Source organism: Petromyzon marinus, chromosome 38, assembly GCF_048934315.1.
Source record: "Petromyzon marinus isolate PM22_M1 ecotype Great Lakes invasive population chromosome 38, UKy_Petmar_22M1.pri1.0, whole genome shotgun sequence".
Lineage (NCBI taxonomy): Eukaryota > Metazoa > Chordata > Hyperoartia > Petromyzontiformes > Petromyzontidae > Petromyzon > Petromyzon marinus.
In genome coordinates this window covers 10896629-10923013 of record NC_133704.1, presented here as the reverse complement: position 1 = coordinate 10923013, position 26385 = coordinate 10896629, and the positions used below count along the sequence as shown (strand labels likewise).

At 46.8% G+C, this 26385-nt stretch overlaps 1 protein-coding gene across 1 annotated transcript in view; it reads left to right on the top strand.

Moving 5' to 3' along the window:
* The window catches only part of USP32 (ubiquitin specific peptidase 32), an 83851-nt gene that overhangs the window by 31312 nt on the left and 26154 nt on the right, over window positions 1-26385 (top strand). Inside the window, exons 6-19 of the mRNA XM_032967618.2 lie at window positions 3802-3933; window positions 5105-5212; window positions 7596-7711; window positions 9091-9153; window positions 9952-10035; window positions 11108-11169; window positions 12309-12411; window positions 14234-14393; window positions 15113-15327; window positions 15774-15914; window positions 16812-16929; window positions 17624-17778; window positions 20132-20213; window positions 26032-26109. Of these exons, the coding sequence (XP_032823509.2) occupies window positions 3802-3933; window positions 5105-5212; window positions 7596-7711; window positions 9091-9153; window positions 9952-10035; window positions 11108-11169; window positions 12309-12411; window positions 14234-14393; window positions 15113-15327; window positions 15774-15914; window positions 16812-16929; window positions 17624-17778; window positions 20132-20213; window positions 26032-26109 (1617 nt within the window). The remainder of the gene's footprint in view (window positions 1-3801; window positions 3934-5104; window positions 5213-7595; window positions 7712-9090; window positions 9154-9951; window positions 10036-11107; window positions 11170-12308; window positions 12412-14233; window positions 14394-15112; window positions 15328-15773; window positions 15915-16811; window positions 16930-17623; window positions 17779-20131; window positions 20214-26031; window positions 26110-26385) is intronic.

Genomic DNA, 26385 nt, shown 5'->3' with positions numbered 1-26385 from the left:
TTTGGCTACCCCGCAGCTCAATTTGTATTCTAGCCTAAAAGGGAAAATGTCCGCTCACCCTGGCAGTTTGTCACTGGCAAAGTTAGAAAAATCCGAAGTGCTGCGAAAACACTGACTGCATATTATGTGCCTGCATCGTCTCAAGAAATTTAGTTGGGCACTTCTCACCCCCTCAGAGTCGGACGTGAAAGACTTGCATTGGATGAGTTTGTTGGAAAAGTTCATGTCCAGGTCTGATGGATATGCAGCGGAGAGAGCATTTACCTTTTCCACTATGACATCACTGTTAGACACCTGATCTGACATAAATGGAACTCCAAAGAGACTGGTCAAACGCTTGTAAGCATCCAAGCGATGTGCAAGGCATACCACTAGCTTATCAATTACCACATAAAATGTTTCTATTTTTAACTTCTCCCCACAAGTGTCATACCTGGCTCTGAGCTCTCATCTGCAAATGTTTCGCTGAAGATCGTGCTTATATGACTGAGAGACGCCTGTCACATTTAAGGCTGCCCTTTCAAAAGCCTCAAACTGGTCTCGCTGTGGAACCGGTCAACTATGACGTCCCAGAAATGTGCCATGAACGCCATCTATAAGGTATCCAATTTAGCACATAGTCCAGCCGCCTCAATTCGAGTATCTCTTTTCTCATTATCATCATTGCACATACCACTGAAGGCCTCTCTAATGTGGGTGTAATTTATCCTTGGTTGACTCTGCCCGAGCACTCCACCGAGTACTGGACAGCGATTTTAATGTCAGTCTGACATCTGTCTTCCGAAAGACTTTCCCCTATCTGTGTGTGGATGAAGAGCAAAATGTGTACAGTGACTGCAACATGTAAAAAAACTCGTCAGCCTCTGGGCTACTGCCATATGAAGTGAATGCGCTGCGCAAGGCACATACTCTATGAGAGGGTTTTTTTGTTTCAGGTGGGCCTGTAGCCCATTATATTTTCCTGACATGTGGCTTGCATTGTCATATGACTGACCTCTACAGTGTGAGAGGTCCAACCCAAGGCCCAAAGTCCAGGAATCGCTCCACCACATTCCCGCTGCTGTTAACAAACAGGAATATAAATCTCAATTGATCCACATGTGACAGGTCTGGGGTGGAGTCAACAATTATGGAAAAATATTTGGCATCCCGAATCTCATCTGCTATTGTTTGGCGAGTTTTTTACCCATTAGCTCAATGAGTTGTTCACATATTGTCGATGACAAATAGGGACACTGTTCCTCTTCCTTTTCCGCCAAACGTTTTAATATGTTCAGCAAAGAATGGGTCAAATAGAAATTCTAGGATGCCAATGCTTATCTCTCACATTAACATAGCCACCTCAGCACGCTCGCCGTGGAGGCCGCTCACCAATCTTACATTAACATGCTAATTTTTACCTGGCAGCCCTTTGATTGGTGGAAAACCCACCACCGTCACGGTCGCTGCCCACCACTTACATTAACATAAGCTGCCCCGCCCATGCTGCTGACATTTGGGCTACGCCTATTTCAAATCTTTATTAACAGTTTCCCTTTAGAACAGCAGTCCCCAACCTTTTTGGCACCAGGGAACGGTTTCGTGGAAGACAATCTTTTCACGGACCGGGGGGGGGGGTTCATCATTGGGTCTTTCCCCCTTTTCAAAGAAGCTCTCCAGCGACGTTTGTTTTTTACTCATTGTGGCTAGGGGTTAGCTTGTGGGCTTACCAACACTGACTGAGACAAGTGTGCAGTGCGGGAAAGAGGCGCGGACGGAAGTGGTAAATAATAAAATAATGGGGCGGGCTACGCGTAGACTCACCGCTGTCACCTCCTGCTGTGCGCCCCGGTTCCTAACAGGCCACGGACCGGTACCGGTCCGCGGTCCGGAGGTTGGGGACCCCTGGTTTAGAAGATAACCCCTTTTTCCTGATGACGACCGCTTGTGTTGCGATCGAAACGTCATAGTCTTTTGTTAAATTCTTTGAACCTATCTACGTGACTTTACCGAAAAACCCAAAGACTATGAATTCCTGCAGTCACGAAAGCTTTAAGTCAAGATTTTCCTTCATCTTTAAGTATGGATTGGGTCTCTTATATATGCGTTAGTGTATGAAAAAATATAGCTTTTGGCATATTTTTTTAATGTTTCACAAAACCGTGGTGTATTTTTAATAATTGATTTGTCAACGGCTAACTAAGCTCTCAACAAACGACGAGCCCTCGGTCTCACTAGCTGGCTTTTTAGTGCATTAATTTGGTTGTAAGGGCAGCTAGCTGGCAAAAATAGCAGCTAGCTAACTAATTTCTGTTAAGCTGAATCATATGGGCTAGCAGGGGAAAATGGGCAGCTAGCTAATATAAAGGGATAGCTAGTTACCGTAAGTCAAATAACGAACGGCTTGCCATAATATGACGCCCAAACTGTCCTGGTATGCAGAATGAACTGACTTGTTGGTGAATATTGTAGCATGTTGTGGCGTGTCAACCAGTGGCTCAGTTGTACAGAAGCACTGTACTCTCCAAGAGGCTCTCGTTTTAGGCATGTACCGTATGTACCAAGGGGCCCAGGTGTTACGCTCAATGTATGCACCAAGGGGCCCGGGGGCCCTACTGGTCAACTCACACTGTCAGCACCCAGGGGCCCGGGGGGCCCTACTGCTCAACTCACACTGTCAGCACCCAGGGGCCCGGGGGGCAGTAGTGGTTAGCTCACGCTTTAAGCACCGAAGGGCCCAGGGACCCTAGTGGTCAGATCACGCTTTAAACCCCAGGGGCCTAGGGGCCCTAGTGGTCAGCTCACTCTTAAAAGGCAAGGGGCCTGGGAGCCCTCACACTGTAAGCGCTGCGAGGTCTGGGGGGCCCTAGTGGTCAGCTCACGTTTTAAACACCAAGGAGTCTGGGGGGCCCTCACATTGTAAGCACTGAGGGGTCTGGGGGGCCCCGAGTGGTTAGCTCACTCTATAAGCACCCAGGGGCCTAGTGATCAGCTTGCGCTGTGTGCACTGAGGGCCCTGGCGTTCAGCTTCCTTCGGAAGTCTTGGGCCACGCACCGTGCGCGGCCTGAGGCTTGGAGGCCCCCTGGCAGTCCGAGGACCCGGGGCACTGTCCCCACTGGCCCGGTCCATAATCCAGCCTTTCGGCCAGCGGATTATTCGCCACCTGTTTCCATCTGTGCAGGGATAGTGTTGCCACCCCGCACATGGCGTGGGTTTTTCTCGGGTGCTCCGGTTTCCTCCCACTTGTATAAACACTCATCATCATCATTAATTGGCCGAAACAGAAATCTTACAATAAAAACTCAATGCGGGACGCTGCTGAAAACGAGTCCGAGGACTGAATGTGGTCTTAATAGTATGATTATAAGCCTGCGAGCCACTTTGACTGGTGCACGGCAGCATTGTCATGGATAAGCCCCTGACTCTGGAACAATAAAGGTGAAATAAATTAAATTGTGTGTTGGGATTCTAGAAGTCTCTTGGCTATGATTGAGTCGGTCCTGCTTGATGTGGGAATGTGGCAATCTTTCTGCCCAATATTTGCATTTTTTCCAACACTTTAATTGTGCTGTTTATCCTGATGTGTTAAGTGCACTAATGTACGGTTGGTACGAATGTACCACAGTTGTCTAGTTACTAGGTCAATAAAAGCATTGAGTCCGTTATTAATGTTGTAAAAAATTATCGCTTTGGTGCAATGCGCACATTCTTGTTGGAGGCAACACTTGCAGGAATTTTCATTTTTCACCAATATTGTAGAGTGCCGTTCATTCATACGAAGCACGCGTTGCTAAGGGACTCGCCTGTTTTTCCTATAACAGTGGAGGAGTCTGACATTATTGACCTGGAGAAGCGCTACTGGTTGCTCAAAGCTCAGTCGAGGACCGGACACTTCGATCTGGAGACATTTGCCCCGCTGGTGTCTCCCCCTCTACCGCCATCACTTACCGAAGGTGCGTACAGAGTAAAATTCCACACGGCGCCTGGCACACAGTACATACCAACACGGCACATGGCATATAACAATAGGCACATTAGAGCACGGCACACAGCAATAACACACGGCACATGGCACACGGCACATTCCACACAGCATATGGCATATAATTCACCGCACACGGCATACGACACACAGCGCACAGTGCATGGCCCACGGCACATAACACACACCACATGGCACACTCTACACGGCATATAACACACGGGACATGGCACATGGCGCTTTTCACATGGAACACGGCACATAACATGGCACACGGCACACAGCACAGACACGTTACACACGGCACATAACACACGCCACACGCCATACGCCATACGGCACACGGCAAATAACACACGGCAAATGGCACCCGGCACCTGGGGCCCATCACTGTGGGTATGTATGACACCCAGTAGCAGCAGAAGCATAAGTAATATAATGAGAGCAGGAAGGTGGCAGAGGATAGGTGGTAACATATATATCTGATGTCGTAATGGCCACACTATGAGATTATGAGTGCTTTGTAGCACCGTGAGACTGATGGTGGGTGGTGGTATCGCACTGCAGAGACCAACTTTTAACTACAGCCAGGCTGCTGATTGATAATGTACATGCGTGGTCCTTTTGACAATCTACTGCTGGACGAGGGCCTTGATGCCATGCGGGTCATGGGGGTTATTTGTCCATACTTCACGCTGCTCTGTGTGGGTTGGTGAAGGCAGGGAGCATAGTATAGTACGGCAATGGATGTTACTGCTCTGCCCCAGGTTGATAGTGTCAGTTATTGACATTTTTTTACGGGAGATTGGATGAGACATGATGAACCTTATTAAAAGGGGGCTGTGTTTTTTGTTTTTGGGCGATATCCTGGCTCGAAAAATATAGTGGGGTGCTCTTCTGTTCCTAATGTAGCACAATCCACTCAGTACAAGTGCATTGTGCGTGACATGCAAGATACTGTACGCGCGTCAACAGTTACCCCATGCTTTTTGGAGCATGGCGACGCTCCGACTTGTCTTTGTCTCGGATCAACACATTAATGGGCATTACCCGTGGAGTTGGTGGTTGTTGAGAGCCATAAATAATGCCCTTGCAGACACCGTTGTCAATTTTGATGCATTACTGCCGCGCTCGGCCCACAGGCATTTTCAACGCTTTTGACGAGAATCGAGACAACCACATTGACTTCAAGGAGATCTCGTGCGGCCTGTCCGCCTGCTGCCGCGGGCCCTTGGCAGAGCGCCAGAAATGTGAGTGTCTGTGTGCCGACCGGTTTACAGCATTGGTCGTGTGATCGTGTTCTCGATGTGCCACCGACGAAACCAAAATCTACACAACCGATTTTTTTTGTTCAATCGCACCAGCACGCACTTTTAAATGTTGGCTACTGTTCTCTGCTCTGAGTAAGGTGAAGGCATCGCCAGGGGCCAGATAACGTCGTTGCAGCCTCACCTTGCCGTCACTTTCTGTCTTCTGCTTAATCCTGCAACTGTTGCGAAGTTGACACTCGATCACCAATGTCTGCTCTTTACAGCAATAATCCCACCATCTGGTTTTAGGTGTTGTTACCCCACCCATCGCAAACCTCCTCTTTCTGTACACACATATATGACGACGCCCTCTTACCACAGTCTTAGTTCGAGGTTTTACGCTGCTTGCCCCTTTTCCTCCAAGAATCATCGGTGTGCATTTGTACTCGGAGGCCAGATTTTAAATTTTTGGTTGTTTTGTTCAAGTTCAGCTCCTCCTCTGGCATTTCCGATTAGATGTTTAAGAGTCTACTGTGCTCAATTGGTTTCTCAACCCAATTTATTAAACAGTCACTTTATAAATGTGAAGCTGCATTGTTTCGTGGACCATAACCCAATCTAATTTTGTTCACTGAAAAATGTTACAATCCCCACACATAATGTCAATGGTGAGTATAAATCCTGAGAGTGATGGCCTTATCTGTCACGGCATTGATCTAACGAAAATAGATACAAAAAAACGGACGTCCTGTACGCTCAGTCAACGCTGTCAATCTCAGAAGACGCCCACTCTGTTCGGTCATGATGTGCTTTTGATGTTGTGTTTAATGATTAAGCTCATTTACCTCGCTGTAATATTTTGACTTGTTTCTTTAACTTTGAAACTATCTATTTAGACGGTGGGTTTAAACTGCTATACATGAGAATGTAATGTATGAAGCTGCGAGTGAATATCAGATTCGTTGACAATTATAACAGGGGTCTTTTACAGTCGAGGATACTGCCACGGTGTTAAGCTTAGCACACTGGACGTGTTAATCTAGGGGTCACAGGTTAATCTCCCGATGAGGCAATTGAAGAAAATGGGCATGTCTCTTCACTCTTTAACACTCTGAGACGTCTGCAAGTTGCAGGGTGGGTCCCCTTCACCGCTAAATCTCGGAACGTGCAAGCGGTTAGCGTTAATTTTTATTTTGAAGAGGCGTAGTGCCGTTGTTTTTAAAAACATTATACTCACCGCAGAAGCCATGAGGGAGGGCCACACGCCCTTCCGCATGGCCTTGTGGGAGCCCCGGGACATCTTCCGGCCTGAAGACGTACCGATAAAGTTATTTGATTTAATGGGAAAGGGTTAAATTCCCCCTGCCCGCCTCTGTCCACCCGGTACTATCAATGGGTACACCACACTTAATCGATCGATGGTTAAATTGTGGGTACCCCCACCTATTCCAGGATGTGGAAGAGAAAGTCAAAACAACCTCTAGTGTGGGGCTCCCTGAAGATCTCTCCAGTGGAGCCCTTCTTCCGCCAACAGTGGTGCGAGCCAAACTGCAGGGCAACCCCGCCTTCACCGCTTATTTGCAGTCAGAGGAAAGATCACAGTGCTCACATGTATGACAAATGTTACTTATCTACAGCAGCTGACACATTCCTCATGACGTGAACACCGTTCCGTGGTCCGTCTGCACCAGAGATCGTTGAAGACATGTTTGTGACGAGCATTTTGTTCCAATTATGAAGTATGCATTGCAGAATTAAAAGGGTAAACTGAAATTGACTGACAGAATCTCCTAGCGTATGGATTAACACTGAATGCGTCTGAAATAGGCGGAAGGGCAGCATTTGCATAATAATGCGTGTAAAGGATTAAATAGGCCAGCTTTTGACATTATAGATCATATCTTTTATCATTTCACTCCTTTGTTCAGGGCAAGTCAGATGTGCCTATTGGTAATGTAATTGCTCTGCACTGGCCCATGCATCATGCATATTGAGCAATCGCGTGTCGGTCTGTGTGGGTACAGCAGTGGTTAGCGCACCGTGTTGCCAACTTGGAGACCTGAGTTCGATTTCCACTCACGGCTGACATCAGTGATGAACATCTGAACCAGTGCTGGGCCTCCCATAGGTCGGCTTAGCCTTAAATTAGTACGTGCCGCGGTGTGTGAACATTGGCGCTGGAGAGAATAAGTGGGATTAGGCGCGGTGGTGACTGCACCTCGTGCGGCGTGCCGGTCTTAACATATCTGCCGGCGAACAGAATTTGCCCCAACAGGGCTATACCGGGCATATTTATTTATCTACGTGTATCTTCATCATTGTTTTCTGTGTGTGTGCGTGTGCGCGCGCACGTGTGTGTTGGCATATGTGTACGTGCCTGCAGTTTGTTTCAAGGTGTTTGACCGTGACCGGGATGGGCTGCTGTCGTGGCTGGAGCTTCACGACATGGTGGAGGCGCTGCTCATTGTGTGGTGTGGCAACCGTACCGAGCTGTGTCCCGTAAGTGCTCCCCACCCCCCCCCCCCCCCGCTGCATTTTCACGGTCGGCGTGTCGTCGGCATGTGGGCACGCGAGAGTGGCCTCGCCCGAGACAACGTTGCACGCAGTGATATCATCGCGAATGCCAATACTTTTAGCGCCGGGTTTTTTTTAATGTCGCCAAAGCGTTGGGGCAACCTTTTGATCACCGTGGCCAGTTTTGCGATGCAACTTTAACCTCACATTTTGTTCATATTGGAGCTTCTTTACGAGAGTTTCAGTGTGCCCAATCCCCCCTCCACCCTTGCCCCCCCCATTACAGATAAATAGACAGAGCTAATTCACGAACGTTTTCAACGTTGGTTGAAAAGCGTAAGAAATAACACTGCAGTCGAATTTTAACCACCAAAATCGTTCGAATGTTAAAGTAATATTTCGGACGGTGTCACCTTTTTAATATCAAACAGTGTATGTGATCACGGTGTGCCATAGTGCAGGATTTATACGAAAGCAAACGTTAAAACGCAGTAACGATGCGAGCAACTTTCTGTTGTCTGTGTTGCTTGACATTGAGTGAAGTGGCAGTTTGTCCTACAGCACAGGGAAACGTTGTTCCAAAAGCCATTGAAATATTTCGCTTACCGATTGGCTTCATGGGATTGTGGTTTGTTAAGAAATCTCGAAGAATCTGTCTGTGAAAATGCAATTTTCTATTTTCCTATTTTTGCCTTAAGAGAGACTCAACACAATGAGATGTATGTATGTTGAACTTCTGTCGCACCATGAGGAGCCAACCGTGCAAATCGGAGGTGCGTGGGAGGGACAACAAACTAAACACAAAAAGCAGTTTTAAAGAAATGAGTTTTCAATCTTGATTTAAAAGTGGATAACTTCAGTGGCTTCCAAACATCGGAAGGAAGAGCGTTCCAGACGGCCGCAGAAGCGCAATCTGAAAGCGCGTGATGCGGTGACCCCGTCTTTGTTCAATGGCCAGCCAAAAGCCGCTACGAGGATGACCAGAGTTCGAGTGATGATGAGAGATAGGCCCTCGTTGAGTTTAATGAATCTGTAGCACGATACTGCGTTGCCAAACAGCAGCAACAAAGTCACATTGTTTAATGTGGAATGTTGCACAACACGTCAAAAATGCAATGAAGTTAAGTACTTGATAACTGCACCCTTGAACTTTGGCTTTACAAAAAAAGTGCTTTTATATCCTTCCATAAAAATGAAACATACAGAATGAAATAACGTCATCACAACTTTCAATTGGGTGAGGCGCATAGCCTCTCATCATTCCACAAAAGCAAACTGGCTCCTGTCAAAAGAGGCAAGAGCTGCACAATCGCTCATTTGATGAGCAAGCAGTTCTTTGAATTCCCACTTTTTTCCTCTTGCAGGAAATGAACATGGAAACGGCAGCTGTGGTCAATGCAATCTTGCAGATGCACGACACCAACCAGGTGAGAAAATGTGAAAATATTTATTGGCAATCCTCCTTGGCCTTTGACATCCAGTCAGGTGTAGGCGACAGAATGTTTCCTTGTGCCTGAGCAGGTGACCCTCGCCCGTTTATATTGAGCCAGTACAAGATGATACTGCTGTCCCTGCAAACGCTGCCCTTTTTAAAAGGGAAATGGCTTCCCAGACGATGCGTCGTCAAATTTGCTGATCATTAGAATAATTTCTCATTTATATCGTTCCTCCCATACAGTACGTGTCGAGGTGCCAAAGGGGTATTTGAGATCGTCGCTCTGCAAAGACGTGATCGCAGACAAAATATGATGTTCTAAAACAATAGAGACAGTATACGCAGCAGCAAACCGGGAGAAACCATTTGAAAAGCTAAATTTTGTTTGAGACTTTCTCTCTTTTGTCCACTTAATTTAATGTCCTACCAGACATCTGTGAAAAAAGAGCTTCATAGCTCATCGGATTCTTCCAGTCAAAATAAAGTTTCTTATTTTGAGATAATCCTCCGCTATCATAAAATAATGTCTTTAATTTAGTCTTACATTGCTGAATTGTGGGCGCATTAATGATATTTCTGGGCAATGCCGTTCTGTAACTTCCATGCCTCCTGAAAAGTCCATGGCAGCAAGATATTCTGTGGAATCAAATCATCCACTATCACGTGCTTCCAGAAAATTAAACGATGTATCCAGGTCCCCACCCAGAGTGTCCCTTTTGCCGCCGCTGCTCTCACCTCACTGTGATCGTGTGTCTCCCACGCTCCTTTGTCTTCTCCTTCCTCGGGACAGGAGAAGAGCTTGAGTCTTGAGGATTATCAGATATGGAGCGTCACCAGCACACTGGCCCACGAGTTTCTGACGCTTCTCTTCCAGGTGGGCACAGCCTCCTAGTCTCCCAGTTGCTGGGCGCACCGCACCTCCGATTAGCACGGTTGGCTACGTAGGGTGCGAAAGAAGTTCGACATACATACCCCGGGCATTCCTATGCCCTCCGTGCTAAACACGTGCTCTAAACAGGAGGTCACTGAGAGTGTTCCTAATAAGGAATTAGGTGTGCAGCTGGTAATAGACCATTCCCCTGTTAATTTTCAAGAATCTTCATTTTTAAACTTACTTTTTTTTTAGTTTAAGGTAATTTTATGGGACTCTGTAAGCGTCAGGGTGGTGTGATGTTATCTACCTCGCCTGGTATGCAGGCGGTCAGGGGTTCGATCCTGACCTTGACATCTGTATATTTGGAATTGGCGTGTTCTCCCCGTGGCCACGTGGATTTTTTCTCTCCCGAGTCATCCGATGTTTCCCTCCGCATTTAGAAACATGCATTGAGATTATTTAGATTATTTTGGGTGCTATAAATGTCCAATGATGGGCCACTTTGTTGAGCTATCATTTGTGGCCAGGTCTCTTCTGAAAATTAAGGTTAATACCTCAGGTTGCTTTGCCTGGTAGGATGGGGATGGTTTAGTTGTTGTATTTGTTAGTGTTTGGCCGATTTATTTATTTATTTTCCTTGTACTTTGCGGTCCGATCGTGTTTTCTCACTGTTTGTTGTTGTAACGTTTTTACCCCGTGCCCCTACTGGACATCTGTGAAAAAGAGCATTATAGCTCATTGGATTCCTCCAATATAAATAAAGATTCTGATTGTGATCATGGAGTAATTTTATATTAGCAGCATGTGTGTGTGGTGGTTGCTTGTTTCAGTTATGGGTTGGGGATAACAGTCGATCTTATTACCACGGTTAGCATGGTGTGATCATCGTGTGTTTTTATTTCCTGGTGAAATTCCTGTAATGACCATTTGCGAAAAGACTTTTGCTAGAAATGAAAAATAATTACGTACCAAATCATATACGATGTAAAATTATCGTGAAACGAAGGAACTCTCCCAACGAAGTGTAAATTGAAAGCCATAATGAATATTAATGTTGTATTGCATCCTGCAGGTTTGTCACATAGTGCTGGGTCTAAGGCCAGCGAGCCCTGGGGAAGAAGGGCAGATCATAAGGTGACCAACACGCTCTGTCTTTTGATCTCTTCACTTTAATATGTTTCTTCTTGATGAACTAATAACAAAACGACGTTGAGAGGCTTTGCTCAGGTGGCACTAAAAGAGCGGTCTGATTTACATTCTATCAACACGATCTTCGTTTATTATTTATGCCGCGCACCCCAAATGCAGTGCATCTGGAGACACCAGGGAAACGGCAGTGTAGTACATAAATACTCGGTTAGGAAATTATTGCAGACCAAATGCGACGCTTTAAAGCAATACGGTGTAGACAATGTACACAACAAACGAGTATAAACAAAATTTAATTTCTAAACTGTCATTGAACCCTTTTTCTCTCTGATCAAGGGGTCGGTCACCTTGGCCTGTCATTCCCCCCTGGGATAATAGAGTGAGTGCCACTTGTCGGGAAGTCAACAGGTTGTCCTGATGTGGCCGGATGACTCAAAGGGACTGTGGGCTGAGCTGGGTTCGAATCCAGCTCTGACAATTATAATAATAATAAAAAGCTATGTTTGAATGTCATGCGACAAACATTACTCTGAGTGGTGGAGTTCGTTGGGAAAGTTATGCCCCCAAACTGTGTAGGACAGTGGTTCGATTGAATGAATCTCAAAGGTAGCTCTCCGAATTCCACTTCTGCAGGATTGTCCTATCTAACGCAGGATTTGCTCATCGAGAGATACGCATGAATGTTTCAACTCTTCACTTGACACCGAGAGCACATTTGGGGGAAAGATTAAAAAAACAATACACAATGGTTGGTAAACTGTCCCCCCCACCATAAGAATGTGGAATTTCTAGGAGTAGGCGAATAGGAGGGCTGAGCCACACTTACATATTTTGTGTGCTATGCTGATATAAGCAGCTGCTCACTACGAGCACAGCCATTACGTTCTATAAAGCTTCGAGGGCATCTTTGTATGTGCGCGTGTGCTTGTCATTTGATCTATTTTCTAAGGCTATTCGAAACTAAATGTGGCCTTAAAGTGCATTTCGCCTGGCACAAGAGCCATGGTGACGTCACCGCCACTTAGTGGTGAATGGAAGTTGTTGTTGCTGGGAATATTGTAATTCATGAGTATATGCGCATCTATTTATTTAATTCAACCCTTTGTGCATGTTGATATGCGCAGGGGATGGCTGGAAAGGGAACATCGGCAGGGTTTCAGGCCAGGACAGCTCTGGTATCTCATCTCCATGCAGTGGTGGCAGCAGTGGAAGGACTACGTCAGATACGTGAGTCACCTTGTCTCTTCACGGGCCTTCTCCCATTTCCACCTTGAGTTGAATGGTGTGCAAATATTTAGTTTTGGACTCATGGGGGTGGTGGGGTCGCGGGGAGAGAACCCGTCATGGCGTCACGGTTTGCTCTTTGACTTTGCAATCCGGAGGTCACCGGTTCGATCTCATCGGCATAGCAGTTGAAGCAGTGGTGTAAGTGTTTTTTTTACATCACCGCCCCTCACCATCACCGCTGCCTCTTTCCGCCCAGCGGTATCAACGGGTTCGCCACTGCGAGTTGATCGGCAGGTCATCGTCGTGTGAGGTGGGGTTAAGTGTGGCTGCCTCCAACTCTTCCAAAAAATTGTCTGGCCAGCGTGGTGAAGGAGAAGGCCAAATACCCTTGGAGGTGCTTTCTAGCGTTCCTGGCATGGAGGCCCTTCTTCCGGCATGTGGCGTGAGCAATTGCAGGGCTGCACCTTTAGCTTGCAGTGTTTCCAATCTATTTTTCAAAGTGTGGCTAACTTATTCTAGGCTGCTCACTATGTGCCTGTCTGTTTACGCTCTTCATCTCTGAACGAGCCCCGAATCCCCGAACGCGCTCCCCTTTTATCCCCTGGCCCCGGCCCCCGCCCCTTACTGTATCAAGGACGGCGCCCCCGCTTCCGGCCACGTGTCCTTAACTCCTCCAATCGAGACACTGCTTCAGGTCACATGCCCTTAGCTTGTCCAATCGAGGCACCGCTTTCGGCCACGTGTCCTTAACTCGTCCAATCGGGGCACCCGGCGCACATCCAGCACTGGCTGCCGCGACCCACTGAGACATCTAACTGTTTCTCTGCACGAATATGAAGCTTTGGTCAGGAGGAAATTGCTTTCAAATAATTGTGATTGAGGAGCACTTTGATGGCATCCCTTCCATACTGTTCAATGCATCTGCACTGCAGGGTGTCGGGACAGTACTCATTACTGTATTTTGTTTTTATGCACTCGAAGCTTCAAATGGTTTCCAGACAACCCTAGAAGACAGCGCTTAAATACGGGTCTATAAGATGAGAGGTGTTTATCCTTTTGGGTTGTGTCCTAGTTTATGAATGCATTGAAACATCAATGTCGGTTTATTGTTATAGGCTGTTTTATTTTGCATAAAATAAAACTACTCGCAGGGTTGAGTTTAAATGCTTAGTGGTCATGGGCTTTAAAGCAGACGTAAACACAGGCAAAATAAACATTACTCATTCAGCTGCACGGACTTTTAGGGAAAGTACTGTTAGCGAGCACCTACAGCTCTCTACAGCTCCCATGATGGAATATTTGAGGATTGCTGGTTTATGCTTATTACGTGATATTAAATTTTGGTCTGCCATTTGGACTGGGTAGCTCGGTGGTTAAGAGTGCATGCCACGCATGTGTTTGGAAGTGCCCAAATGTTGCAATGCAAGGGGTCTTTCTTGAGTAAAGAGCGTTATTGGCATTATCCATATGAATATAAACTTGATATTTATAACCAGTTGAGAGAGAGCTCATGGAGAGAAGAGTTTTTTTGCGAGAAAATCCTGCTGCGAATCGTAATTGGAAGGTTGTGAATTGAAATCCATGTCAATGGTTAACGCAGCTCTTAGTCCCTGAAGGGGCCTTAATTTGAGTACCACTTCATGGAAAATGAAAAGAGTGGCTCTCCTACGAATAGACTCACTCACCCACCCCCGCCTCCCGCCACGGTAATGCGGAATTTCCACCAAAAACCGAGATCTGGAAAGAGGAGATGAGCAGCAACCCCACTCCTCGACCTTTGTCCCTTGCAGCACATTTACGAGTCGGTCTCTTGTCCTCGCAGGACACGAAGCCGGTGGTCAGCGAGCCGCTGTCGGTGTCGTGCTCGCGAGGGCGCTCCGCAGCACGCGCCTGGGAGAACGGAGATGCGCCGCCGCACAGCACGCCCTCCGGCTCATCGCTCGACAGCGTCTCCCTCGCCTCCGAGGCCTCCGAGAGCATGGGTGAGAAGACGCTTGTGTGGCGTGCGAGAGAGGGAAAAGAGAGAGCAGTATGTGTGTGTGTGTGCGTTCCGTGTGCTCTCCCGCGAGCGTGCATGCGATCAGGCGCCCGTAAGCGCTGGAATCGCTCCAAGTTGAAACGTTCCGCTCTGCAGTGCTTTCGGGCCAGAATGCATTGCGGAAATATTAGGATGATTGTCACCGACACCAACCTCGGTGTTGTCATGTTTGGGATCTGATTAGAGGAAAATAAAACCCAAAATAAAAGGCATACGCCTATCCGGTCTGTGTATTTCTGGGCTGCCCGATGTGAGTTTTGAGGCTTCATGTATTGAGAGAGAAAACAAAAACTTTAAAATTGCTTTTAGGAATCCTGGAGGTAACTTGCATCAATTTGTGACCGCTCTACTTTTTAAAGTGACTGTAATGACATCACTAGAGCGTGTCTGAAAGTAATTTTAAACTTCTATTTCGCAATGAGAAGCTTCAAACTGACGTGGCATGCTAAGGTGCCGCAAATATACGATGGCAGCTGTTTGTTCTCATAATTGTATCTGTCAACAGATTGTTAGGGCCATTTGTTCTTTTCGGTTCGGGTTTTCATTTACCAACCCATTAAACACTGCAATGTAAACCGACCCATCCTTTGCCCCCCCCCCCTGATGCACGCCTGTGCACCGTACACGCGTGCGTAACCTCCCTTCCCCCGCCGCGCCCCGCAGGTTTTCCCCAGCCGCTGACGCCGGCCACTGAGAGCTGCTTCCTGACGCACAGCCAGAGCCTGAGTCCCGACGGTGCCACCACGCGCTGCTTTGGGAACAGCGTACCGTCCTCCGCCAGCCAGCCCATCGTTCCGCAGCAAGCCTGCCTGTCCGTTGGACCCCAGAAGCCCGGGGTTATCGACAATGTGCCACTCATCAACAGCGACGCCGTCAAGGTGTGCTTCGGATTGACCCGCGCTGACAAACGTCGGAACCGTCGAGTCGAGGGTTTCTGACTCTGTCATAATCATTAGGAGTTGAAAAATCAATGCGTCTCCGTTCTTAAATAAACAGTGGGGGTGGTGACCTAGCAAGTGGAGTGTTTATCGTTATGGTGGTAGGATGAGTCCAGAACAAAATCACAGTTGACTTCCCACAAAGCGGTGCTCGTTTTATTGATCCTAGAGAGATGATAAGCTGAGTTTATCTTCATTGTCATTCTGATTAATTAAAACCCGTCCCACTTGACTGGATTTCATTGTCAGTTGTACTTGTGCCTTTGGAGTGTCCGGAATAACAATACTCTAACAAAAAGTGTGGTACTTGGCCGACAAGTGTCCGCCACGTACCTTGAGCCGCGTGATGCGAAATTGTCGCCTTTCATGATCGCTTCTCCCTTCAGGTGCCCACGCTGACGGCAGAGGGCGGCAGGTTGAAGTGCAGCCCTCCACTCATGTGGGGCCAGGATTATGAGATTGTGCCAGACCCAGTGTGGCGTTCCCTCTCTCACTGGTATGGCTACAACATCGTGCTGCCAAGAACGGTGATTTTTTTTTCTCTCTTTCGCTTGGAACATTTGCATCGGTTTGCACGCATCTCACAGCGCAGGTCCTCCACGCATTCCAGTTTTTCGGACCGAGCCGAGTATTTTCAGAACTGCCTCTTGCATTAGAAAACTAAGGGACCGCGTTAGACTGCCGCATGGCCGGAAGTCTGGTGTCATCTAGCCAGGAAGTAACACTTTGCAGACTGGTGGACATGAACTTTGAGCAATTTAATGTGGAACAAGTGAGCCCCATGCAGAGCATTGGTCGGGAGAATAGGCAGAGTAAACGATGAATAAAGAGGACCGGGTCTTCATTCACGACCAAAAGGAAGACAAAACAGCATCAGCCAATGGGCATTGTTTTCAAGCAGCATTTACAAGCAGCAATCCTGTAACTCCTTTAACATTTGGGAGTCCTACTCTTTTTGGGCCATCTCGTAGCCCCATGCTTACTTCAGGGTCACTTGTACTCATTTAACCAACCCCAGGGAGAGATGATAATGTTGGGCTGAGTCAACCCAGGAATGGATTAGAACTCGCACATATCCGACTACGAGGAGAAGAGCGCTCAAACCACAGCACCACCTTTTGCACGCGGCACGGACGCAGTGTGGCAGTGGGGTTTGAGTGGCTGCGTTGCTCCGGCAGGTGACGGTGTGGAGGTTTGGGTAAATATTTTGGCCTAGACGGTGATGGAGAAGTGGGAGTGGTGAGGAGGAGGAGGAGGAGGAAGGGGGTGGTTAATAATGAATTAAGTGGATGTGTTGTACCTAGCGGGTGACGGTGTGGAGGTTTAAGTAACTGTTTTGGCCTAGACTGATGGGGGAGGTGGGGGAGAGAGGGGTAGGAGGGAGTGGTTAATAATTAAATAAGTTGATGTGTTGTTCCTGTTAGGTGATCCCCCAGGTGAACGGACGTCCCCTGGAGCTGGAGCTCTACCCCGTGTGCATTTACCTGCTGAGGCACCAGCAGCCCCCCACGTCCGCGCGGCCCATCCACAACAGCATGTTCGGTATAGCGTCCACGCCTTTCGCACACCGCGCAGGCTCACTCGCTCGGTGCACGACCGTACGTACGTAGCGCGTGTACGTTCGACTTCTTTTCGCTCCGGACAGAGCCAACCGCGTTCGTCGGAGGTGCGGCCGGGAAGGACCAAAAGTTAAATAGAAGAAGCAGTTCTAACGAAACGAGTCTTCAATTTAGAATACCCAACAAACGCGCTTACACACGTGCGTGTTCATCAGCGCTGATTTCATTGTAAACGCCAAAATGTTGTTGGATCTCTTTTTCTGCCTGTGTGATTTAAATGGTTAGGGTAAGACGAGAGAAAAAAAAATATCACAGAATCGGTATTATAACCATTAACAAAAAATTGCAATAATGCTCAAATTACTTTGGAACACGTTCTAATATCGGAACAATAGTTATATAACACGTCAATATCTTACACATTACTTATATAATTGTCAATCAACGACTCGATTTTAGAAGCCACAATTAAAATTCACCGGAATTGCCCGATGGATGGACGCATGTGATAGCATCGTGCATATTGTAAGGCATACGTTACCGGATATTGGCCTCACCCCATGCGACTGACATCTCAATGGGGACCGCCTGCCTTCACCTGCCTTTCTCACTTAACGGTGGAGGCCTTCTGCTTGACAGCGGCTCGTTATTGTTGTCATTTGCTGCTGCTGCTGCAGGTGGCGTAGCTTCGGCGCCGGCGCCTCCGAAGCGCTACCTGGCCTACACGGCGTGCTTCAGCACCATGCTGAGCGTGCGTCAAATCCACGAGTTCCTGGCGCAGAGGCTGCGCCTTCGGCAGGAGGACCTGCGCCTCTGGCTGCTCAAAGACGAGGTGAAGAGCGAGGTCCCTCGATGCCCGCACGCCTGCAGTCGTGCCCGCAAATAAATGGTCATAGTAATAATAAGAATGGTGCTATCAACTCAGGATTGCCTCTGGTGAGACTTTGGAAGGGGGAGGCATGTTCCGGATAATGGAAGCGCACACAAAATGTAAAACTTAAGTGCAATGTGAACGCCTTTATCGGCAGCGGGTACGTTAACAAATACAGTCAACTTCTGATTATCCGGAGTATTGTTTGCAAGTACTGGTGGCCAAGGTAATAAATTAGGCCACACAGGTGTGTGTTGAATGGGGGTGAAGACACGGAACGTTTTGTTCTGTGTTTATAGTCTCTTAAAGCAATCGGTTTATTTGCAGAACTGTGCTGTTATGTACCCCTAGATGAGTGAGGGGAAGCTAATACGTAGAACCAGCGTGCACGTTGAATATTTTTTGTATTACTTTCTTTCGCAAGCACGCTTACTCATACTTATTCATACTCCGGACAGACATTAGAACACCGTTCCAGTGCCTGCACTCGTTCATAACATTTGGGGTTAGGGAGCCAGGGATCGAGCCTCCACCTACGTGACCCACCCCCCCCCCTCGGCCATCATCCTCGGGGCTAAAAGTTCCCTGGCTCGGTGCCACGGGAACTTTTTCTTCATCAGCTTGGTAAAGTAACGGCTGTAGCCATCGAGTATTTATCAATCCTGCTCTTCAAACCCGAGTAAGGTGTGGCGTGTAAAGGCACTGGGAAAGCGAGTGACAGTGTTGATTAAGGTCAGCGGGTGTGTTTTCTCACCGTGTTTTGTTAATGTAATCGGGGAGGTCACGTGGGTAGAGGAGGCACGACCTCTGGCCCCTTCCCAGAGCGGGAGGGGTACCCCCACTCCTAAATGCATAATGACATTTTTTTGCATGAGCTTAGATCCCTGAGTGCTAGGACACTAGAATGGTGTTCTAGCGTCAACGTCCTGAGTGCATCGGTGTCCACTTATGATTTAACCGAAGCACTAAAGTAGTATGATCTGCAACTCGTACAAATGTGCTCACGGATAATCAAGATGTAAATGTAACAACAACGCGCGCACTGCTGGATAAGGGCCTCCCCCATGCTCTGTCGATCTTGGAGGTTGTTTGACCATGCTTCACCGCTCTGGTTAGCGTGGGACGTTGGTGAAGGGAGGGTCCACGGCAGGTCTGAATGGCACTCTCCGTTGATGTTTGCTGTGGCTGGGAATCAAATTCAGAATCGTGTAATGATCACCGGGGCACCACTCCCCAGGAAAGCCTCGCTGAGTTTCAGTTGAAGATCTTCCAGAAGGGATCCTGCATTGGGATGTATGGCGTGTGGAAGCAAACCCCGGAGGAGCTGGGGGACACAAAAAAACACATAGGAGAAGATAGCACTTGAAGCTCCACATGGGTAAATTCAGTGCACAGATAATCGAATAACACTGACTCAGTCTGTCGATTGAATCCATTACTATATTCCTACTATCTCTTGACCACTCGGTAACCCCGCTCCCACAACTACATGTGTGCGTGTGCTGGCGGTCACCCATCCGGTACTTAACCCGGTTCAATCGAGTTTCGCATCAGAGATCCGAGAAGAACAGGTGCATTCAGGTCGTAAGACCTGTAATCTGTAATCCAGCTTTGTCGGCAGGGTTTGGGGTTTGTTGTTGCGACCACTGTCGTCATGTACACCAAGACGTAGAGATCCGCTTGGCCGCCAAAGTTATCAGCTAGAGGTGACATTGCAGGGAGTTCGCAACAAACCATCTCTGTGAAGCTCCTTTGAGTCGTATCCCCCTCATAAGTGTGTGTGGGTACCTTCAAGCACCCTGGTTCCTTCCACATTGCAAAGTACTCGAACAAAGGAGCTGGTTAAACGTCCCAAAAAAGTACCGCTCCTAAAAAAAGAGTTGACGCCCGGGTGAGGCTTTTCTGTATATATACAGATGGGGGTGCATTTGTCCTTGTATAGGTCCCACACAGCCTGGGACACACACACACTGAAGCCTCAGCACGAGGCACACCCTCCAATATACATGGGGAGGAATTCCGGGGGAGTGGATGGCTGAAGCCGTTCGTCACAAGCCCAGGCATCGTTTGGAGAGAGAAAATAAATGGATGGGTTAAACAGTTTTATTTTGTGAGCTACTAAGCAGGCAAACAAGCCTTTGTGGACGTCTGTGAAAGAGAGCTTCATAGCTCATCGGATTTCTGCAGGATAAATAAAGATTCTGAAGTAAATTGATACTGTCTCCCCCCCCCCCCCATAGCCTGATATTTGGTGTTGAAGAATCAAGTTCATAATTGTGTTTTTGATTAAGGTTTTTCACTTTATTCTTATCAGAACAACCTGACTCTTCTGGACGATGATGAGCAAACAATAAAGAGTCTGAGGATTGAAGATAACCAACAGATCCTGATTGAAGGTACGGATGCTGCAACACCCATCATGTACATGAGGAGCCACGTGACAGTTGCGCTGTTGTCAAGGCCTGACGGTGCTGGGTGTAATCGCTGACAAAACGCTCCACAAAACAGTTACTGAAAAACGACATCAATTGGCCTATTGTCCCACGTGACAGTTTGATTTCGTTGGCTGCCGGGTGGTGGTTGGGTTATTATTTAAAAAATTGACATTATACCTCCATGATCTGACCCAATCGTGAGTTACATGTACAACCTTTTTGGCAGTCTACTGTTGGATGAGGGTCCGTCCAGTCCATGTGCGTCCTGGGGCATTGCCTGAGTGTAACTTCACCAAGCCGGTCAGTGAGGGTTGATGAAGCCGTGAAGCACAGAAGACGTGGGAGCTTCGAAGTACTGTACGGCAATGTATTTTGCTACACTGCCCTCTTCTGCCCGCTATGTAGCCCCCCAAGGCCTATGAGAGCCTGACTTGTGCACGATGGTCTCCCACCCAAGCCCTATTCAGGCCCAACCCTGTTTAGCTTCTGAGATCTGATAAGATTGGCCACATTCCCGGTGATTTGGTTGTAGATTTTTTGAAACACATTTATGCGGTGCCCTTTCCTAGTGTCTCAACTCTTTTCTGAGCGGGAGTTGCCGTCAAAGACGAATAGGCAGGGCTCATTCTAGTATCCACCATATTCATATCCTACTTAATTTATTTGCTTAAAACTGATTAGCTGTTTGATTATGCTCGTTGATCTGTCAGTCAACACGTTTTCATTTTGTAGTGGAAGCAAGTTTTTTTCAGTTTGCTCAGAGGAAACGCCTCTTTCAGTGTGCTGAAAGTGCATTTACACCACTGGAATAGGTTATTTTTTATTATTACACGCTTTTATTTAACTCACTCTGTCTGTCTGTTGTTGCTGTATCCTCAAATCTTGTAACTCAATTTTAACCCACTTCCCAAAGTGGTATCGACCGCAAACTTGGTATACTTATGTCATACTGATGACAATACTATATTCTGTCATTAAAAATTAAAAACTTAAACCATTTTTTTAATGTTTCGGCTTGGGTCTAATTGTCCACGCTCAACTGACGTTGGCTGTAAGTCACCACTGTCCCCCTTACGTTGTGGCAAGCTTCGGGGCCACTTCCTGGAGTCGTGGAGTTTTGCCATTACTCGTACGGTACATTTAATTAAAGAGTGCTTTAAAAAAAGTATTTTTAAATATTACTTAGTTTAGTAGCTGTAAAATATTTAGGACCACTGCCCGCATTTGTGCCATGCTGGCCGGCCACCTCGCACCATCGCACCTCTGTTGGAGACGGCGATTATTTGGCTTTGGCAGATGAGCCCTGTAAATCAGATTAATCAATCATTGGCTAAAAATAGCAAATGCTAGGCCATCCAAAGGTGACCAAGTATATATAATTGTTCTGTCATGGAACCTTAAAGAAGGCTGTCTCTGGTGTTGGACCAATCTGTTTCAAAGACAATGCATCTATTATCAGAACATGTTTTTGTTTGCATGTTCATCACCAGTACTGTGTGGTTAATGCAGTACGTGATTCCTTGCAAAAGGTTTATATTTGGTGTTTGAACATCTTAACGCCTCCTGTTTCATATAATGGTTCTGTTGACGCCTTGCCTGTGTATTCACCGTCCTTACCACTGCGCATTTCATTTGTACGCCACTGTTATTAATTTCAACACTGCACAATTGACTTGACCTTTTAGTAATAGATTTTGAAGAGTGATTACTGCGTTGAAAGGGCATGTTATTGATTTTGCGCGAAACCAGCCAATGTTCAATTTAAATCGGATGGTCTTGCCCAACGAATGGCATGGCTTTTCATCTCTCAGGAATTCCTACAGTGCAATACAATTGGGATTTACAAATCCGCCTAGCTGATAGGTTTGTCCCATCAGGGCACACCAGTCAGTCATTATGCACGACATTTGAACGCTGAGAGTTGATTGAATGACGTTTTATTCGTTCGAACTGCGCGCGGTCATCATATCGTGATACTCGCTCATCAATTTTTGTGTACGTGCGATTGTGAGTTTTGGCCTCGGGGTGACCTCTTTGCCTAAACAAGCCGGCCTGTGTTTGTTTGTGATTGCGTTCGACTTTGCAACGAAATGTGTGCACTCAAACATGCAAAGGCACAGACCAGAGACAACACGCCTCGTGTCAATTACCATTGTAATCGTGTAATTCATAATGAATATGAATTGCAATGTGATTTTAATTTCAGTTTAACATTAGATTTGTAATTGCAACGGTAAATTGGCCCTAGGGTCTAACACGTACCAGCGGATGCGTACATTAGGCCACATGCTCTTCACACAAGACAAATACCCCCCCTGCATTGTCTTAACAGACTGTTGGGGCAAGTTTCTGTTAGCGAACACCTATGAAGGTGCTCGCTGACAGCAACGAGGGGGTGGGTGGCCAACACCACGCCTGGTCGCCTTTATCTCCTGAGTTGCGATGGTTACACACCGCACCAGGTTCTCATTTGAGGCTGAGTCGAGCTAGAGGAGGCCGATGAGCGGTTCAGATAATTGTCACTGGTGTTGGCTGTGAACGGGACTCGAACACGGGTCGCCAGGTTCAGAGCGCAGCGTGCTAACCACGACACTACCGCTCATCCACACACATTCTAACACACACACATACTAATCGCAGTTTTAAAAAAATGTCTTAATTAGAAAAATATTTATTTGATAGTATTGCATTGCCAATCTTACAAAAAAACTGTATAGATATGGGCATTGGTATTGGCAAGCTGTAGTAAGTTTCATAGCGATTCTATTTCCAATTATCATTATTTATCATGTGAAGTGTTCTCCATTCGGCTGGCAGGCGTACCATTTCCTGGACGTAGCAAATATGAAGCCTATCACGTACAAGGGCGCTCTGCAACCGCTGTGGCCCCGTAATTTGGAATTGATCAACAGACACACGGGCATTGAAATAAAATAAAGAGTAAACGCATTGACACACAGACGTCAACGTAAAGTAATTAAATACGCACACAGGCATTGAAATAAAACAACAGACACACAGTTACATTAAATAATTAACAGACAAGCACATAGACACACATACATCAGCATAATACAATTAAATCGACACAGGCGTTGATATAAATACAGGAGATAGACACAGAAATCTAAATAAAAGCATGAACGAGAAAAACAGATGGCCACCCTAACAAACAATAACCAATTAAAGACAAAAGTCAAAGATCCCCCGTATAGCCTTAGCAGACAGTTGGGGCAAGTGTTGTTAGTGAGGACCTATACAGGCCGGAACGGCACACGGGCGGGTGGGTGGCCAACACTACGCCCGGCCGCCCTTGTTTCCCTCGTGGCGATGATTACACACCGCATCAGGTACGCATTTGGGGCCTAGCCAAGCTAGGGTAGGCCCCTACTACTCCCCGCTCGCGCACAGACAGACGGACACATGCATTGCACTGACGGACGCACATAAAACACACAACTCCCCCTCTTAGTTAATTGGCTGAGCCGGGTGCCCCGGCGATTAACACAGTTCGCTACGTACTGTGCGAAAGAAGTTCAGCATACATACGTACATTAAACCCGAGCTTCACACGCAATGTTCGAGCGGAGAGCAACACACGAGGTTGTGGAAATTCCACATTTCCTTAACGGGACCGAGTCCGACCGTAGCGAAGTATCACTTGAGAAAGAGACGCCTGCTACACAGGCACACATCATCAGCACCCACGATCAATTCACTGCTGGATGAAGGGCTGAAAGCGATTTTTCTTTTTTTGTTCGGTGTGCCGCGAAATTCGAGTAAGCTCGACGAGAGTACCGTCGAATGACAAAGATTGCGAAGCGCTGATGTACAGCCCTATGTTAAGCCCCCACTAGATGAGGGCCTCCCAACGCCGTGCGGGTCGTGGAGGTGGGTTATTTGACCTTACTTCAGGGGCGCCGCGGTGGCTAGATGTTAACTACCTCGCCCCGGTTTACACGAGGGGTCGTGGTTTCGAGTTCGCATGTTCTCCCTGTGGTCGCGTGGAATTTACTCCGGGTCCTCTGGTTTTTCCCTCCACATTTGTTGAACAAGCGTTTAGTGTATTTGGCTGCTATGCATTTCCACATGATGAGCCGCTTCCTTGAGCTATCATTTGTGGCCATGTCGCTTATGAAAAAGAGCTATATAGCTCAGAGTGGGCCTTTCCTGGTAAAATGAAAATTGAATAGATTTCCCCACGCTTAGCAGTGTGGGTTGGTGAAGGTGAGGAACACTGCCTATTAACAGGTGTTCAAAATAATAATGTAGTTTCACAGTATTTCACGGCCATAGAAAACCGTAGCTCTGAGGCGCGGAGCCAAGCTCTGTCACTCGAAAGCCGGGCGAAAGAGATGGTAGGCCTTGTAAGAGTCTCTTAAAAATAGACCTGTTTTATGCGCGGTAATGTCCATCCCAGCAATATCCAGACTCAAGCCTACTTCGGCTTGGAAAATGTGAATGCACTGTGAAAGGAATTGTTGAATGTCAGCTACGTGTCAAAATATCCACAGGGTTTTACAACCTCCTGTCCTCTCAGATGCAGTGCATTAAAATGCTTTGTTATCAAAAGAAAGCTTTTAGTAACAAGTTAATTGCTTATAAACAGATTCCATTAGTGCGCAACTTTGGCGTGAGATGTGTGTGCTCACGATAAATGTTGATAATATTGAACAAGCCATAAGTGATGGCGTCGCTTTACAGCTCAGTTGTGTCACAAATAATCGATTGGCGTATTAATGCAACTTTCTAAAGCCTTTGTGGTTCCTGTGCATATCAATCAAATTAACACACATGTCGGTATTTAGAGGTTAACTTCAATTGTATTATTACTTTGAAAGTGCCACGTCTCTCTCCCTGCTCAAATTAATAATGGAGCAGCAATCATCTTTGTTCAAAGTCCATGCTCATCATGAACATTTTACCTTCTTGTGGCAGGGCCCGTTCGCTCAAATTTTGGCTAACCACTCGTGACTTCCCACGCATGGTACTCGTTTAATAATTGACCTCGGACAGATGATAAAATGAGTTGAACTACAGCAGAGATTGAAACTCCTGACGTTCTGCTTGTGAATTGAGCATTCTAACTGCAGCACCAGCTACTTACCGAATATTTATTTAAATAATATTGAGGTTTGTTCGTAGAAATACATTATTTTTTTTATTATATTGTTTGTTAAACAAATTCTTGGGGAAGCTGGCATGGTGTAATGGTTATCACATTGACTTGCAATACCGAGGTCGCTGATTTAATCTCGTGGCTTGGAAATTGAAACCGTGAGAGTTTATTGAACCCCCCCCGCCCCGCTGCTTTGTCGACCTAGCAGTTTACATCGGTACCCCAGAGTTGTGGCGATGGGTAGGGTCAGTGGGTTAAAGTGTGGGTATTCCCACCGTTTCCAAGATATATGGCAAGCGGAATAAGTATAGGCCCAACTAATCTCTTAGATGGGAGGTCCCAAGAGCTCCCTCTAGTGGAGGACCTTCCGCCACCAGTGGTGTGGAGAAAATTTCAGGGCTGCACCTTTACCTCTTGGGTGTTTCTGATTGACACAAAGAAGCTTTTGGATCCAAATATAACGAATGCAAAATATTTTACGTGCACGGTTTAATCGTTAAGTGGGACATCTATTTTGATATGGCTCGTATTTTGACGAATTAAAAATGTTGTGAAAATAACGTGCGGGTGTTTTTCTATCGTTATTATTCTTTGCACTTGTCAGGGCAGTTCCTGGGTCGTTCGTGTTCCGATCACTTTGTTGCTGGTTTGTTCCTGCAGTGCGGAACAAAGACATGAGCTGGCCCGAAGAGATGTCCTCGTTGGCGAACCGCAAAAACCTGGAGCGGAGCAAGCTAGGTGCCCCCAAAACAACATTTTTAAAGACAATACTGATATTTTGAAATGATCAATTGTCGTTATTCTGCCGCAATTGCTGTGCAAATGTATTTTGTGAAGGAATCGGTGCCTGGATGGCATTGGCACAAGTGCTTATAAGAGGACAGTGTTGCGGAGTTCTGTATTGATACTTGAAGGATATGAATCCACGCCCGAGGGTTTCTGTGCTCACAACTGTTTATATGTTTAACATGACTTGGTAGTTTCATGCACACGGAAGTACCATTGAAGATGTGA